The 18,294-nt window shown below is 38.6% G+C and overlaps 1 protein-coding gene across 2 annotated transcripts in view; it reads left to right on the top strand.

Annotated features, from left to right (window-relative positions):
• The window catches only part of Alcam (activated leukocyte cell adhesion molecule), a 201,001-nt gene extending 183,922 nt beyond the window's left edge, over positions 1-17,079 (top strand). The window contains exons 14-15 of one of the 2 annotated variants that reach the window (XM_029470472.1): positions 13,452-13,563; positions 15,069-17,079. In XM_029470472.1, coding sequence (XP_029326332.1) covers positions 13,452-13,539 — 88 coding nt within the window. In that variant the 3' untranslated portion in view covers positions 13,540-13,563; positions 15,069-17,079. The remainder of the gene's footprint in view (positions 1-13,451; positions 13,564-15,068) is intronic. The other variant, XM_021185108.2, reaches the window with a different exon arrangement.
• Positions 17,080-18,294: the final 1,215 nt, after the last annotated feature.

Genomic DNA, 18,294 nt, shown 5'->3' with positions numbered 1-18,294 from the left:
AGAAAGAAAGAAAGAAAGAAAGAAAGAAAGAAGGAAGGAAGGAAGGAAGGAAGGAAGGAAGGAAGGAAGGAAGGAAGGAAGGAAGGAAGGAAGAAAGAAAACAAAACAAGCTGAGACATAGATGTCGGTCCTCTGTATTATGGTTAAATGAATTTTAAGTCCTAAGAGAACCTTCAACATCTTAACCATTCTCTGTTAATGTCACATCAGACATTGAATATTCTATGAATATAAGAAATGTGTCCTGTGTTACATAAGACAACCGAAACTCCAAATCACAGATAAATAAATGCTGCACACTTTGTTTACTAATGTCATAAGGTTAGGCCTCCAGTATTCCCTTTAAATTAAGGGCCAGTCTTAACATGTGACTACTACTTAACTGAAAAGTGTACCAAATGTGATGGGCTTAATATAATTGGTAACCAGTGAAATAAAATTCAGCTGTCGTTTTAAGTATCAGGGAGACTTTTATGAAGAATGTGTGGGATGCTTCAGATTTCTAAATGCTTTTAATCCCTTGCCTGAGCCTCGGGAATAAGCTGACATTTGTGCAATATAAGTGAGTGTTTAACCCCTTCAGATACTGGCACAGGAAGTGCTGACTCATTCTTACAGATTTCAGTTCGGAATCTTTAAGACCAGGTTTTGCAATGCACTCAGCAAAGCAATGGAGTTGTCTCAACATTAGAGGGATGTTCTTTGAATTATTTACAGTAAACATCATTGGAAAGATATGAGAAAAAAAATATTGCCAAGTAAAATTGACGAATACATTCATTTGTATATTTAGTGGGTTTTGCATCCCATATAAATTCATATGCATTCTGTTATCTCAATAGTACTGCTTTTCAATTAAGATTCCTCATCAAATTAAAATTTGCCTCTGAACATTTAGAATCTTGTCATGGGAGAACATGCCACAAGGTTAGGGATGGTATGGACTCTCCATTTGAATTAAAATAAGGGGTTGTCCAAGTTGGTCCCCTGCCTTTTTTCTTCTTCTTATAATTTGGCAAGCATCCAAAAGGGGGTAAAATGTTCCATTATTCCCTCAAACCAAAAATTATAAATAATAAAGTAAGAGGTAAATAGAATAAAGAGGATATGCTGGCATGTCTTAATTACAGTGCCATTGACACTAAGTGCAGACCCAGGGCTCCGCTCTTCATACTGTTCTGACCTGAAAGACCTCAGAGGAAAGGGCTCATATCAAAATAGAGCATTTATATATTTAAAAGACCATGGTTTGCTTTCTGACGAAAACTATAACTACCTGACCTTGTCATGAGTAACCTTGGATCTGTGTGTGTATAAGAGAAATTGAAGTTATTAATATCTCACAAACTCAATTTTTACCTCTGTAGCAAGTAAGAAATATGTGCCTTTTAAGTATTTGTATTGTGTGAACTTCTAAATGAAACCCTCAAAAAGGGAAAATTATTGTTGTTTTTGTTATCTTTTCCAAGGTAAGGGAAACATCTCTCTCCTTGCCCTGAGCCAGGTTATTCTCTGTATCAGGATTATAATGGTAACAGACACAGAGCCATGCTGTGGAATGCAATAGCATCTTGTTTTCATGGAGACTCGGGGTTTTTATCTTCATATTCATCCTTCAATATTCTGTTTCCTGTAAGGTGCAAATAGTCACTCTTAGCTAAACTGGAAAGGCTATCTCCTGATTTTTTTTTCTCTCTTTCTTTTTTTTAAGCAGAAGACATAAGCATTCCTTATTTTAGTGAGGAATTTCTCAGACCAGTCTCAAAGTCTAAGGACTGCAAATGGAAAGTGGTAGCAATACACCTAACTATTTGTTCTCCAAGTCAAGAAATTGCTGCCCCCACTCAGCTGGTATTAGAGCTCTCTCCTCCACCTCTGGTTTTTCATTAAGGTTGGCACAAGAGCAGACTCATTCTGCTGACAGCTGTGACCAGGGAAAAGGGGAAAATAAGTATTATCTTGGCTATGCCCTTAATCACCTGCCCAGGATTCAATGGTCAGTCTGCTGGCAGTGTCAATTTTCCACTGCCAAGGTAGCTGTCCTGAAACTCATAGTCCTGACACCTTTATGTAGTATTATTTAGGCACACTATAAAATATAAATCACAGAATTTAACCCTGCAGTCAGGAAGAGTTAACACATGCCTGGTTTTGAAAACTATAAAATTTATTAAATAGTTGCAATATAAAGGATTTTGTTTTTCAAATATAAAATTCTGGGGTTATTTATTTATTTATTATTTATTTATTTCAGTGATACCTTGCAGCATTGAGCTATATTTTTTGAATTTACATGCTCAAGAACCTTTTTCAGTTTCCCACTGCCCCACCGCCATTAAAATGTTGCTAAAATAAAGCCATCTATAGAGAGAAGCACAGATGACTTCTCTACCTTCTTTCCTAGAGAAGTAAAAGCAAGCATATAATCACTCAATGATATCATTCGACAGAGCTACTTGAGAAGTAATACATTCTTGAGAAGTTATTAAAAAACAACTTTAGATCCTTCACAGCACTGCATTTTCAGATGCATAGCTGAGATGTAGATTTAGACTGGTCTGCCTAGTACTCATGTGGCCTTTGGCAACAACTCTGTGACCTCAGGTTGCTGGGATCTGTTCCTTACCTACAGATTTCTTCCGAACGCTCATGTTGAGCCGCACAACAGCCCTGTGTGCTGTTCTTTCCTCTGTTTATAGAGAAGAACATCATTTAGGAGGGAGGGTATGAGCAGGATCTTATAGCTCAAAACTGACATCAATGTTCACTGTCTTTGTTAGGGTTACTATTGCTACAACAGACCACCATGACAAAAGCTACTTGGGTAGGAAGGCATTTATGTGGCTTACATTTACAAGTCACTGCTTTTCATGGAGAGAAGTCAGGACAGGAACCAAACAGGGCAGGAACCTGGAGGTAGGAGCTGATACAGAGTCCATAAAGGGGAACCTCCTTACTGGCTTACTTGCCATGACTCGTTCAGCCTGCTGTTTTACAGAACCCAAGACCCACAGCCCTGGAATGGCACCACCCACAATGGGCTTTGTCCCCCCCCCCCCATCAATCACTAATTAAGAAAATAGCATCAAATACCAGCTCCAACAATGTGTTCAGTGATCCAAGGAAGGGATGTGGGGTCAGCTATGGTTTAAAGCAGGCACACAGCCACACTCACTTGGTGGATGAAGCATGCTCCAATGGTCAAGTTCCAACCACTTTACATATATACATACATACAGATACTCATATTTCATGGTTTGAGCAAAATTCTAACCACTTTACATACATGCATTTGGTGGATAGAGCAAAGTTTCAATGAACAGGGTCCAACTACTTTATTTTTCCTTAACCTTTTTTTTAAATATTTTTTATTGCGTATTTTCCTCAATTACATTTCCAATACTATCCCAAAAGTCCCCCATACCCTCCCCCCACACTCCCCTACCCTCTCATTCCCACTTTTAGGCCCTGGCTTTCCCCTGTACTGGGGCATATAAAGTTTGCAAGTCCAATGGGCCTCTCTTTCCAGTGATGGCTGACTAGGCCATCTTTCGATACATATGCAGCTAGAGACAAGAGCTCCGGGGTACTGGTTAGTTCATCATGTTGTTCCAACTATAGGGTTGCAGATCCCTTTAGCTCCTTGGGTACTTTCTCTAGCTCCTCCATTGGGGGCCCTGTGATCCATCCAATAGCTGACTGTGAGCATCCACTTCTGTGTTTGCCAGGCCCCAGCATAGTCTCACAAGAGACGCATCCACAACAATGTTCTCTATGGAAGAAAACAGTTACTTCATAGCCACATGTTACGCATTCTCTAAAAACAATCACAAAAGCATACACTTCAAAAAAGATTAACATCATTACACAAAAGGAAATTACAACAGGATTATTGATTATGTATTCCTCTTTTGAAACTCATACCTAACTAAACATTTCATCTACCTTGTTCTCCACAAGTTCATCATAACCCCTGAGCAACAATCCTTTGGCCATTGATTAACAAAGTATAAGTAAGCCAAGTCTATAGTAGCAAGTATTTTCCTATGCTTAGCTGACAACAGTTTGTAGTTACTAAGAAATGGATAATCTATCTGACAACAGTTTGTAGTTACTAAGAAATGGATAATCTATCTTACCTCATCTTATTTTTGAAGTCTAGTTCAGCTAGACTAATCATCTATTCTCTATGCTGTGCTCAGAATGATTTATTCTTTGTTCATAACTGGGCCAATGGTGCACACCAAAACCTGTGGCCACATGCTGAGATCACAAAATCCAGGAACTCAGACAGAACCTAGAATGAAATTTTTGTCTTTGATCATTAACTTGTCCCAAGCCTATTTCCCTCTTCCTAGTAGAGTTATGTGATTGCAAGGCATGAATGCTCCTGTGCTCCTTTCCTAACCTATACAACCCTCACTATTCTGCAAGGCAGGGAGCACTTTTTGCTCTTAATTCTAACTTTATTATATGTTTCTGGCAAAACAACTTCAACCATCTCCTTAAATTTTCTATCAGTTACCCTAACTTCCTAAAAACCAAATCAAATCAAGAGTTCTGTAAAATCATTAATTCATCTAAACAATATTATTTTATGAAAGTTTGTCTTCATATTCATGTGCAGGAAAATTGTCCAAGAGTGGGCTATCGCTAGGAAGCTCACCTACCCACTGCAGTTCCTTCTGCATGGCACCTGCCACTACAGGCTTCCTTACAGCCCGTCTTTCTCAGTTGTGGTTTTCTTCATTAGATGACTTTATCTGTGTCAAGATGGCATAAAACTAGCCAGGACATCCACGAAGCTCAAGCCTCCCCTCTCTACCTCACAAGTTACACTTTATGGTTTAACCTAGAGTCTCATTCCACTCCCATCTTCATTTATTAAGATTTTATTATTTCGATTTTCTCTTACAACCTAAGTTATGGAAAACTTACGGATGAAAAAAAAATATTTAATAAAGCAGTGATCATAATTTATAGTTTAATCCATATATAAAGGACAAATGCTTTATAAGTGCTTTGTCCTTCTAATCAGTTAATATATACTTTGCTAAAGAGAGTGACTTAAAGAAAATCTTATCTCTTTTAGTTGCAAATGGAGTTCTAACCTATGCAATTCTTTCAAATCTCTGGAAACTTTCTGAGATTAAAAGATACATATTCCATAAAATTCTATCTAATGAAAAAAAAAAAAGAGGTCATTCGGAGGAGTCAGGGGAAAGACTGAAGGAGCTGAAGGGGTTTGCAATCCCATAGGAAGAATAACAATATCAACCAACCAGACCCCCCAGAGCTCCCAGGGACTAAACCATCAAAAGGACCCTAGGTGGCGCTCGCCTTTAATCCCAGCACTTGGGAGGCAGAGGCAGGCAGATTTCTGAGTTCGAGACCAGCCAGGTCTACTGAGTGACTCCCAGGGCAGCCAGAGCTACACAGAGAAACCCTGTCTCGAACCCCCCCCCGCCCCCGCAAAAAAAAAAAAGGACCCATGGCTACAGCCACATATGCACAGAGGATGGCCTTTTCAGGGCATCAATGGGAGGAGAGGCCCTTGGTCCTGTGAAGGCTTGATGTCCCAGCGTAGGGAAATGCAAGGGCAGTGAAGCGGGAGTGGGTGTGTGGGTGGGAGGCAGATCATCGAAGCAGGGGAAGAGTGGATAGATTAGGGGGTTTTCGAAGGGGAAACTGAGAAGGGGGATAACATTTGAAATGTAAATAAATAAAATGACCAATTAAAAATTAAAAAAAAAAGAGGCCATGAATTTGAAAAAGAACAAGGAGAGACATTCAGAAATTTTGTAGGGAGGAAAGAGAAAAAGGAAATGATGTAATTATATTATAAACTCAAAAACAAAAAAAAAAAAACTGTTAAAGCGAAAGTAAGAGACGAGAGAGAAGTTCTCAATAAAGTATGTGTGAATCTTACCTGTCCATAAACTCCTCCCAGCTCACTATCAGCCTACCTGACTGTGGTACAGCTTAGCGGAGTTGCACAACTGTGCAGAGCTGTGTATTGAACCTAGATTCAACGATGCTGGAGTCGGACTCCTGCCCTTGCTACTTGCCAGCCACGTGACTGCAAACAGGCTTAGTGATTTCCTTGTAAAAATGAAATGTGCTAAGAATAAACAGCGCCGTGCACGTAACACTTGGCCTTCTAAGTGTTAGCGGTGACAGTGTCAGAAAGTGGCATTAAGACAAGAAGGGAGAAAGTCCTTGTTAACTCTTCCTCTCTTTGCTATTCTTTATTGGTTTGTTTCCTATCCATTTATAAACTTTAAAAGACATTGGTCCCAAGCTGTCCAACATATGTGCCATAAATACAATGCAAGTTTCATGCTATATGTAACAAACCCTTTTCCCATACTGCAAGCAAGGATGGTCCCACCTCTTTTGCCTGGATAGATACACTGAAGGATGCAGGCATTTGTCCTGAGGATTATAATTTCCCTCCAGAAAATTCATTCACCACTCTCATCTTGGCACCTTCCTTTCTTTTGTATTTTGTGGAATCACATAAATTGCAATGAATTTTCTGGCCACTGTAATGACCTATAAAGTAAGTAGGTTGGAAATTAAAATCCTATGGGCTTTGTTGTTGTACCTGCCCCGTTCCTTCAATTTCGTTCTTCTCAAGCATAGATATTTTTTCACTCACTATTGCTTTTATTTGAAATAAAAATAGAGAACATGGATTTTTAAGCTTTTGTGTTTTATACCACAACATTTAAACCACCAATATCACACAGAGTAATGTATCACTTGTTGTTTAAGTGTTTTGTTTTTAATTTTTTATTTACTTATTTTAAGTATGCAGATATTTTGTTTATGGGTATGTATGTGTACCATGTGCGTGCCTGGTGCTCACACAGATCAGAAGATGATGTGAGACTGGAGTTATGGATGGCTGTGAGTGACCATGTGGGTACTAGAAAATAAATCCAGGTCCTCTGCAAGAGCTGGCAGTGGTCCTAACTACCCAGCCTAGCCATTGCTCCTGCTCACTACCATGCTACTTATATTCCATAAATAGCAATATGCTGTGTTTTTCTATTTATTAGGTTCAAAATACTTTTTTAAATTCCTCAGTGTGTTCTTTGTAATCACATGACTAGTGGTCTATTAAATCCCAGATATTTGTCATTTAACTTTAGTTCCTGCTGTTAACACTGTCTGCTCCAGTAAGCATTTTATTCATGAGATACATCAGGATTTGTTGGATTCCAAGTGATTCCTAAGAGCACTTGAAACAAAAGAGCATTTGTGATGCATGGGTGAAGTCTTCTGGAATGATCAGGGTCAAGTGAAAAATAACCATTTAAATCCTCTTAGTCCTTTATGTATCTTCAAATATATGAAATTATATGCCGTATAATGTGAGAAATTTGCAGCATGTACTTTCATGTTTCCAGTACATATTTTTTCCACTTAGGATATTTCTTTTTTTAAAAATATTTTTTATTACGTATTTTCCTCAATTACATTTCCAACGCTATCCCAAAAGTCCCCCATACCCCCTCCCCACTTCCCTACCCACCCATTCCCATTCTTTTGGCCCTGGCATTCCCCTGTATTGGGGCATATAAAGTTTGCAAGTCCAATGGGCCTCTCTTTCCAGTGATGGCCGATTAGGCCATCTTTTGATACATATGCACTGCTTGTGGACGTTGTACATCGTGGTGCGCACTAGGCTCCGCACCACGATGTACAACGTCCACAAGCAGCGGAGTAGTCTCACTAGAGACTGCTATATCAGGGTCCCATCAGCACAATCTTGCTAGTGTGTGCAATGGTGTCAGTGTTTGGAGGCTGATTATGGGATGGATCCCTGGATATGGCAGTCTCTAGATGGTCCATCCTTTTGGACCTGGAGGGCATTATCCTGAGTGAGGTAACCCAATCACAAAAGAACTCAAATTATATGTACTCACTGATAAGTAGATATTAGCCCAGAAACTTAGGATACCCAATGTACTGGCTATTTTTGTGTCAACTTGACACAGCTGGAGTTATCACAGAGAAAGGAGCTTCAGTTGAGGAAATGCCTCCATGAGATCCAACTGTAAGGCATTTTCTCAATTAGTGATCAAGGGGGAAAGGCCCCTTGTGGGTGGGACCATCCCTGGGCTGGTAGTCTTGGGTTCTATAAGAGAGCAGGCTGAGCAAGCCAGGGGAGGCAAGCCAGTAAAGAACATCCCTCCATGGCCTCTGCATCAGCTCCTGCTNCCTGACCTGCTTGAGTTCCAGTCCTGACTTCCTTTGGTGATGAACAGCAGCATGCAAGTGTAAGCTGAATAAACCCTTTCCTCCCCAACTTGCTTCTTGGTCATGATGTTTGTGCAGGAATAGAAACCCTGACTAAGACACCCAAGATATAAGTTACAATTTGCAAAACACATGAAACTCAAGAAGAACAAAGACCAAAGTGTGGACACTTTGCCCCTTCATAGAATTGGGAACAAAACACCCATGGAAGGAGTTACAGAGACAAAGTTTGGAGCTGAGACAAAAGGATATTTCTTATATTGACATACTTATAATCCTCACAATCTTATGATTTTTTTTTGCTCTAACATTTTTTCCCTTTGATTGTCATTAAAGTAGGATGTCACTGTGTAGCACACACTGGTCTCAGACTAGTCCACTTCTGCCTCAGCATCTCTATTACTGAGATCAAAGCTGTTTACCACCATGCCCAGTTTAGTGTTTCTTAGATCAAGGAAGAGTATACTTTTCAATACACTTGGCTGTTCCTCCTTCTAGAGCTGCAATTTGTTTTAATGGATCTAAGACGTTTATGACATCACGTCTATGACATTACTTTTCTCTAGTCCATTTGTACTCAAGCTCCTGGCCACAGCACCTCGAATGACATTTCCATAGGGGCCACATATCACATACTCAGTATATCAGATATTTACATTATGGCTCATAACAGTAACAAAATTACAGTTATGAGGTAGAAGGAAAATAACTTCATGGATGGGGTCACCACGACCTGAAGAACTATATTAAAGAGTCATAGCATTAGGAAGGTTGAGAACCACTGCTGTAGTCTAAAACCTTTACCTCACTGGTGTGCATGTCTACTGACAGGAAGTTACATAAGATTGTTTTACAGTCATGATATTCTCCCACTTTCAGTTATCTTGGATATATTCTCTTTTGTATAGATTTTCATGTCTTCAATCTTTGGAATCTTGAGCAATTTAAAGATGTCTCAAGTTCCAGACCAGTGAGAGGCTTAGACAGACAACAGACAGACAGACAGACAGACAGAGGTGGGTGAAACTCCTGTAGAAACATCCAGGTTTTTCTCTAGGCTCCACATGCACTCACACACACACACACACCTGTGAATGCTGAATGCACACACACATGTGTACACATGCATTCACGCACACACATATACATACACATACACACATGTGCATGCATGCACACACAAACATACACACACACACACACATGTGCACAGAGGCACGCCCATACACATCCACAAAACTTTGCTTTTTTCCTTTTAGAATTAAAATTGAACTATTTTTATAGTTATATCATTTTTAAGTATCTTTCTATCTTACTGAGGTTTTAATAAACTCATCTGATGAATTACAATGATTTTGCAATTTCTAATTTGTAGTTCTAGGTTCAAGGTATTTGATTTAGTTTTAGAATTTCCTTGTTTCCATACATCTTTTTCTTTATAATTTTGCAAACATTTTACTTCCCCTTTTATAAGGCTCGACTGCCGATTTAATTACTTAAGTCTGTATTCACCCAGTTTTCAGGCAGTTAGAATGACATTTGTTCTACTTATTTTCAGTAATATTTTTATTTATTAGTCACTGGGCATTTTGGCATTATGTTGTTACACACTGATTTCTGTTTCGAGTCACACTTAAACTGCTTATGAATCAGCCTAATACCTTTGAAGGTTCACTTTAAATTTCATTAGGATAGGCATATGCAATGTCATATACAGGCAAAGAATCAAGGAAAGCCTCCTGTGAATTTCCCGTGTTCATCTATCTCTGCACAGTTTCATGTGTCTGCAGTAATTCCCCTGACTTCCTTCTGGAACCAAATTGTACTTTTCCTGAGAGTCTGTGCTTTGCTTGCACGGTAATTTTTGAAGCAAACTCCAGAAAGTGCCTCCTGGCATGTAGTCTGCATGATCAGAGAGGACAGCTCATCTGATTTTCTTCTCTTAGAAATCACAGACATGTTTTATTCCTGTTTCCCACACCTCAACAGAAAGTGGAAGTGTTCATTTTTTAAAAAATATTTTAACATATCTGTGAGCAGAGAGGTAGCCTGGTACATATTATTTCTGCATGCTCTCACACACTAATTATTCATCGAATGTGTCTGTTCAGTTATTGCGAAAGGTATATTGAATTCTACTCTGTATCTATTCACCCTGTAGTTCTGTTAACTTTACTTTATATTCTTATTAGGTAAATATTCTTTTAATTGGTATGACTTCTTGATGTATCAAAATTTATTATTGCAGATAAAATGTAACCTACCAATGTGCCTCATTATGAGTTTCAGATTGTCAGACATTAACACAGCTATACTAAGCACAAGTATGCAGTTTTCATTTTTTTATTTAACTCCATTCAATTATTTAACTCCATGTTTAAGAAGCATCTCATATAGCGTAGAACAGAAATGCAGTGGGAAAATGATATAATTACATCATGATCCCAAAATATAAAAGCAATCAATTTTATAAGTGATGATGCTGAGATAGAATGTGTTTTCTTGATTGCCATGATTTCTTGGGTGTATAAAAACTATAGTTATTAAAGTATATGATTAGCATCTGATAGGATATCCAGGGTACCCTCCCTGTCTGTGTGATCGCAGCACCCCCTGAAATCGTGGAGTATGGTATCATTCTAGTTATGTCATTGAAGTCTAGGAGTTTTAACTTCCCCTACATGTGACAGGAGCAGGATTTGACAGTAGTGTCATAAGGATTAGAAGGTGAAAATTGAGATATAATGTGTTGGGTTGGTCAATGCAGTAGAATAAATGGCTCTGTGCTCCACCCATATTCTATCCAATATGTTATGCATTGTGGATAAAATATAAGTTAAACATGTCCCTTATTGTCAAGGATCTTTTGTTTTATCAAAAACAAAATCTAAGGAGTTTATTCACATGTGATACTATGCATGGCAGATGACTGGAGAGCTCAGGTCAGATGCTGAAGGGAAACATGTCTTTATATTGCAGGGCAAAAGGAAGGGGTATATGCAGGGTCTTGGGATGCCTGAGTGTGCTGTTGCTTAGGAAAGGGACAGACCACAGGTTGAATGAGCCGTATTAAGCTTGCACACTAGCCGGATCCCTGGTAGAAATACAGTGGTTACTCTCTCATCATCTGTATTTAACAACAGAAAGGCTGGGTATTCCCTTGGGAAAACTGCATGTGTGGAGTCAGTACAGGTTGTTTTGTTTTTATACAGTGTTAGCATTAAAAAAAAAAAAAAGTACTGGATAAGCATGAAGTAAATACATACAATAAATAATCAACAGAAAAATTAGAGCAAGGAAACAAATAACTAGATAATGGACCCGCTACAGCTAGTAAGTAAGAAAGGTAAAATATCTATGAATGTTGTATTAAATATCCAGTAATCAAATGAGGAGAAGCAAGTATGAACATAAGAAACATACCAGTCCCACATGAACCGCCTCAATTACGTCTCTGAAGGCCTAGAAAGACTAAGCAGCAAGCAGCCCATACAGGTTCAACCCATATTTCTATTAGGTGCATATACTTTTAATGGGTACTATTTTTACCCATGACTACTGTGGTTCTGCATTCTGCCTCATCTCCGGGGCGTGTGAACTCTGCTTGGGCAGACAAAATGCAGAACACTAGACTGTATTTTCCCTACGCCACCTTCGGGTGATGGGCTTGAAGGAAATTCCATGTACCACTCAGGGGGTGGGAGAATGCAGCCTAGGATGTGGACCTCAGCCAGGATGAGAAACAAGGTAGGCAGAGGCCAAAGAGTCAGGGATTCCCAAACTCCCGGACATCCAGAAGCTGCCGCTGGAAATCCCATGGAGTTGGAAACAGAGGGTGTCCACAGGCTGAGGATGATGAGCCCTGGGTAAGGTAAGGGAGAGCTCCAGCTTAGCGCAGGGGCTGAATTCCAGGAACGTGGAGGGGCCTGTGTGGGAGACTTAGGCAGTGCAACTCTGTAGATGAAGGCTTCCTCCAGACTCTCAACTGTGATTCCCCACGGACAGTCCTGGCTTGTCCATGCTATATATTTACTGTTCATCGTGGTAAACGGATACATACAACTTCCTCGGATACACCAGAGACGGCATACCTTTTGCAGGAAGGAATGTCCAGGAAGGGAAGCTCATTGGCTAAACCCTCAGGGCTCACCTAGATACCTCATTAGCATGGAGAACTCTGTTCCTGGCTACATGACCAGTGCTCATGTTCTTATGTGGAAGTGTGGTCGTGTGTTCCAGGCCAGGAATCTGGTCAGAAGTTGGGAAACTCCTACCGTCCTCAGGTGGGTGCCAGAGCTTCTGAACCCACTCAAATTCACCAAGTTCTCTGGCACAGTCCACTACCCCCACAGACTTCTTTGACTTTCACTAAGAAGTCAAATACCAATGAACCGTTGTACTACGATTCTATTAGTCAATGAGTTACATGAACAGCTAAAACTATCCCGTGGAAGCTGAGTGTGGGTTACTTTGGGGAGGAAGCAGTAACAGGGGAAATGTAAAGGTCTGTCACTGCTTTAATTCTTTACATTTGTGTAGATAATTTTTCCAAATTCACCAATTTTTTCTCAGATAGCTGCACTAGCTTGAGTGGATATTATTGTTCAATACAGCACTTTTCCAAGGATTCACAGATGTACTGAAAGCCTGAGAAATCATCCAAACTCACCTCCCCACCCTTATATCTATAATTTATAGCAGTCAGACTTGGCTTGGCGGAGGAATGGAAAAAGTTGAGATAAATGAGAAAAGAAGGAAAAGAATCTACTTTGACCCTATAGTTACAGTTTTCATCCATCATTACCTCTATTCACTGGTTTGGGGTTGTTGAAATTAATGGCAATGCATGTCTATTGAAATAATGAAGAGCCATCAAAATATTTTTTTACACCAAGAATAAAAATCTTATTAGAAATGATAACAATTACTTCTCTGGAAACATGAGGAAAATTAGTTCAACTTATGCCAGAGTGCAACAAAGTTGTACAATCTGGTTTCAAGGTTGGTTAATACATACAGCTTAAAGACTCATTTATTTTTTTCTTTCCACTGTGTTGTTCTCAGCCAATCTTTACAGATCTGTAATTTCCCATTCCTAACCCTTACTTTTCAGAAGTATTTTCAAACTAGAACATTATTTTTATTAGAGTGACTATGTGATATTTATTTTCTTTCTCTTATAGAACTGCATCAAAACATGTAAACAAGGACCTTGGTAATATGGAGGAAAATAAAAAGCTGGAGGAAAACAATCACAAAACAGAAGCCTAAGCGAGGAGTGGATTGGATAGCCTGGTAAGTGGAATGGGCGGGTGGCTGATTGTAGCAGTCACTCCTAAGAAATGGGGAAGCCCCGTGGGGATAAAACCCAAGCTTGACCTGTAGAAACTTCTTAATTACAGCTCCCCAATGGGCTCTTCCCAGCCTCCTTAACCTGCTCAATGTGGTTATTATCCATTGAATAATACAACCCACTCCTGAGATTCTTAGCATCTCATTTGCATATTGTTTTCTAATGCCAAAAATTTTGCTGGAAGAAGCATTATTTTCTAAGATGGTATTTGGGTTCAGTAAGCGCAAACTCTAAATTCATTTTTAAAACCCATTAGAATAAATTTTAATATATAAATACTTTAAAGATATGGCATAATTGTCAGTATATTTATACAGCCATCCCAAGCCATTTTAATGAAAAGACTGACAAGCTAGTATACATACATACATACATACATACACACACACACACACACACATACACACACAGACTATCTTCTCGAGAGTACATGTATATTATGTTAGTGTATGTATGCATACAAGTACCTACATGTGCACATATGTGCACATAATGTATGTGGTGTCAGTGCTATGAAAGTTGCATATATTCACATTTATTAGCTGTACCTATATGATTAAGGCAGCCTCAGAACGATGTATGACTCAACGGTATTAACAATTATAACCTAACCATTCTTCTTGTGTGCCTCTTGACACCAGCAAAGGCATCCTTTGGATCAACTAGCCTGTGTGTCATGGAGGTCACTGCTACCTCTACCACCTTGTGAAAAGCCCAACTGCTGTAAACTTTAGGTTTAGTATAGATTAACCACAAGTGACAGTCTGAATGAATCCTTTGAGTTAATTCCATGCCAAAGATGGAGGGCATGGGAAAGAATTGCCTTTGGAAGGCTGTACTTAGGAGAGAAATGTCGGATAATTGAAGTAAGATCAATTTGTAGACTCTGGCAGATCCATTTCATTCTTCTGTTTTGCTCACTGAGCTCCAAATACCTAGCAGCAATTTTACGCTTCCTTCTCCACCACTCTACTCTCTTTTCCTCAATTCCTTCTTAACAATCTATTCATTCTCAACTCTGTTTCCTTCAAAATTGGATTAAGTTTCATCTCCGTGTAAAACTGAAGACAAGTCCTCAAATTAGACTGTGATTTATAGGGTTGGATGAATTTTAAATTTGAAGGGAAATGTAATGAAATGTTGTCGTGAAACATCTTTATTCCCCTCTCTTTATATGAATTAACCATGTCTTATAGAAGGAGGGAGGGGGCAAGGGAGGAAGAATGGAAGGAGGATAAAAGAAATGAAGGAGTCATGAATTCCAAAACTCTATTGTAAAATGAAAAGGGCAGTGTTTACAGGTGAACCCAGGACATGAGGTTTCTTTAAACAATCCCTTCTATGATGTAATTATTGTCACTTTAGTACAAATGATCTGTTGTTGATGAAAAAAAACTGATTGTTATGGTAACTTACGTTTCTACTTTATGTCTTTTCATCATTTCAGAGGAAAAAACATATAAACAAATTGAAGCATGAACGTGGATTGTATTTAAGACATATACAAAGACAAATGACAGCAATTCATGGTTCAAGTATTAAGCAGTTCATTCTACCAAGCTGTCACAGGATCTTAGAGAATTATCTCAAGTAAAACAATGAAATAAAGTTATAAAATAAAATTACAAGATTTGGCAGCCATGATAATAGGTCATATGTTGTATTTCGTTTGATTTTTTTTTTCTGTAAATGTCTGCACTAAGGGTTTCTTTCAGTTTGCCTTTTCTGTAAATTTTTTACGTAGCTATTTTTATACACTGTAAGCTTTGTTCTGGGAGTGGCTGTTAATTGGATGTATAATGTAATGTTTTATTTCAATTGTTTATATGGATAGTCTGAGCAGGTACGGTTCTGATTCTGATTGCTATCAATAACACCCCATACTTTCTTTGAACATACTTTGACCTGAACCTCAAAGGTGGCAGTTGTGAGATTGGGACACATATCTTGCCCAATCAGAAGCTGTTTCTTATCTTGAGAATAGGGAGCACCATAGGATATGATGGTCTATGTGCTGCCAACAGGCTCCCCAAAGCGAGTCACAAACACATACAGCAACACCACTCGAGAATGGTACTCTCAAACTGACAATGTTTTCTTCTCTGAAAAAGACATACACAGAGTGTGTATCACATTTACTTACCGACACTTGCTAGGAAATGACATTCTGTTTAAAGAAAAAAATTAGAAAAAAAAATATGGAAAAAAAATATCAGAGAAAAGTGTCAGAGAAAGTTGGAAGCTCGTATCCCCATAGTCGCAGATCACGATGTAAATCACTGTAATTAAAATTGGTGTTAAATCCTTTGGGTTTTCCACTGCCTTAAAATGATACTTATTTCCTTAAAAAAGAAAATAAAATAAGAGATATCAGTCAGAATTGCAGATTTTTAACAGTGGTCATTATTAAAGCTGTGTTATTTTCCACAGAATATAGAATATATATTTTTTTCGTGTGTGTTTTTGTTAACTACGCTACAGATATTGAATGCACCTTGAGATAATTTAGTGTTTTTAACTGGTACATAATTTATCAAGCAGTACATGAAAGTGTAATAATAAGATGTCTATGTATCTTTAGTTACATTCAGATTTGTAACTTTATAAACATGTTTTCTGCCTGAGGTACTTTTTAAGAAGGTAGTGTACATGGGACCTTTTTGAAGTAGACTGGATAAGGGCCAGTAGCGACTTGCGACTAGACTTTAAACTTTGCTCTTTCAGGTGGAGGCTTCGTTTCTGGGATCACACTGCACCGCCATTTTGACCCAGATTTATGTGTATAACTTTAACTGAAAAAAAAAATATGACTATTAGATTTCCAGGTATAGAACTGTGTTCTTTGAGAGGGAAAAGAAATATGGTGTTTCCTTTTAGACACAAACAATAAAATTATTTTGAAGGCAATGAGAAACTAATCAAAGATTAATCTCTGTTGGAGGTTGGGGATAATTTTTTGCCACTTCTGCAGACTGAGAGATGTGTCATTGGACACGTGTAACCATTTGATATCTGAGCAATAGTGTCTCAGTTTAATAAAAGCTTCCTATAGTACATTGGTATGGATTAAATACATAAAATATTCTATTAGATTTCATGCTGTAAAGAGAACATGTTATTTTGCCTCTAAACTTTGATTTATTGAAGTTTTATTTGGCAAGAAAAAAGAAATTGAATCTTGATCAATATTTAAACCAAAGGGAAAAGGGAAAACCAAAACCAAACCAAAGTTCTTTGTTTTGCCTGGTTACGACATTCAGTTTATCTCTGTAAATATTATGATTTTTTTTTTGTTTAGAATTTTGTTAAAGAAATTCTAAAAGTTTTAAACACCTGCTTTCCACAATAAGCCATGAACACTACAGTGAGATTAGTTCCCTATTAATACTTCTCTCTCTCTCTCTCTCTCTCTCTTTCTCTTCCTCTCCTCTCCTCTCCTCTGCTCTCCTCTCCTCTCCTCTCCTCTCCTCTCCTCTCCTCTCCTCTCCCTCTCTTCTTTTTCTTTTTTTCTTTTTCTTTTTCTTTTTTTTTTTTTTTGTGGGAGATCAAAGGTTTAAAGTCTTATTCCTAAGATGTGTTTGCAGAAAGAAGGAACAGGGCATTGGGAGAGCGAGGAGAGCGTTTACTCCTAGTCCTACCAGTAAGGCGTCCACTTGCAATGGTAACTGAGTCCACAAACAGCTGTTAGAACCTAGACAGCAGCATGACTGGCTCAGAGCTCTCGCCCATGAGCAGATGTTTACAAGAGAAGAAAAGATTGCTAGCTACGGACTGCATCAGCGTCTGCGCCTGCGTAAGGAGGAAGCTCACTCACTCAAGAGCACCTCCATGTACCGCGTCACACTGGAAGGAAGCTAATTCTCAGTCTTCAACTTCTGGACTTTCTTCTCTCCAGTGGCACTTGTTGGCAACTAGATACAGCTTTCTAACCGGTTCACGGTTCACCCCCTATATGTAATTATAGGAATTGTATGTGGAAATGGATTAACATACCCCTTTATGCCTAAAAAAAAATTAAAACAATATGTCTTCACATATCCCTCATAGCTGTCTGCCTCTTGTCTGCAATAGGATGTTCATGTACAAAAAGTGGTTTTCTTTAATAAAAGGTGGAAACATTGATGTGATTGTCCATCCCTCTGAAAATGGATGATAAAAGAATAAAACTAGCAGTACTTCTTCCTGTGCTAAGGTACCTTGGGGTTTTACCCAGGAGTTTCTAACGGTGCCTGTCTTCACTCTTAGGGTTGCAGGACCAGGGTTACATACAGTACCATTTTACTATCCCTAGCTTTTGATTAAGAGGATACTTTTTTTTTTCATTTCTCTTTTACCTTACTTTGTATCACCATTTGGAATTGCACATGATCGTTCACAGAAATGTGCTGTCTTTCATATAAAAGAAGCTAGTTATATACATCAGAGGTGAAAACGAATGCTTTGGGAATAGCCAGCTGGCCATGGTGGCTCAAGCATGGAATCCCAGCATTTGGGAGGCTAAGATGGGTGCGTGAGGAGTTTCATACTAGTCTGTGCTACATCGTGAGTTCCTAGCCAGCCTGCACTACAGAGTAAAATCATATCGCAAAAAAAAAAAAAAAAAAAAAAAAAAATAAAAAAAAAAAGTTTGGACTATTTTCTTTCAGGCCATTCATTAATCCTTTATTCACCAA

Source organism: Mus caroli, chromosome 16 (genome assembly GCF_900094665.2).
Source record: "Mus caroli chromosome 16, CAROLI_EIJ_v1.1, whole genome shotgun sequence".
Classification (NCBI taxonomy): Eukaryota; Metazoa; Chordata; class Mammalia; order Rodentia; family Muridae; genus Mus; species Mus caroli.
This window is presented reverse-complemented; position numbering and strand designations above follow the sequence as displayed.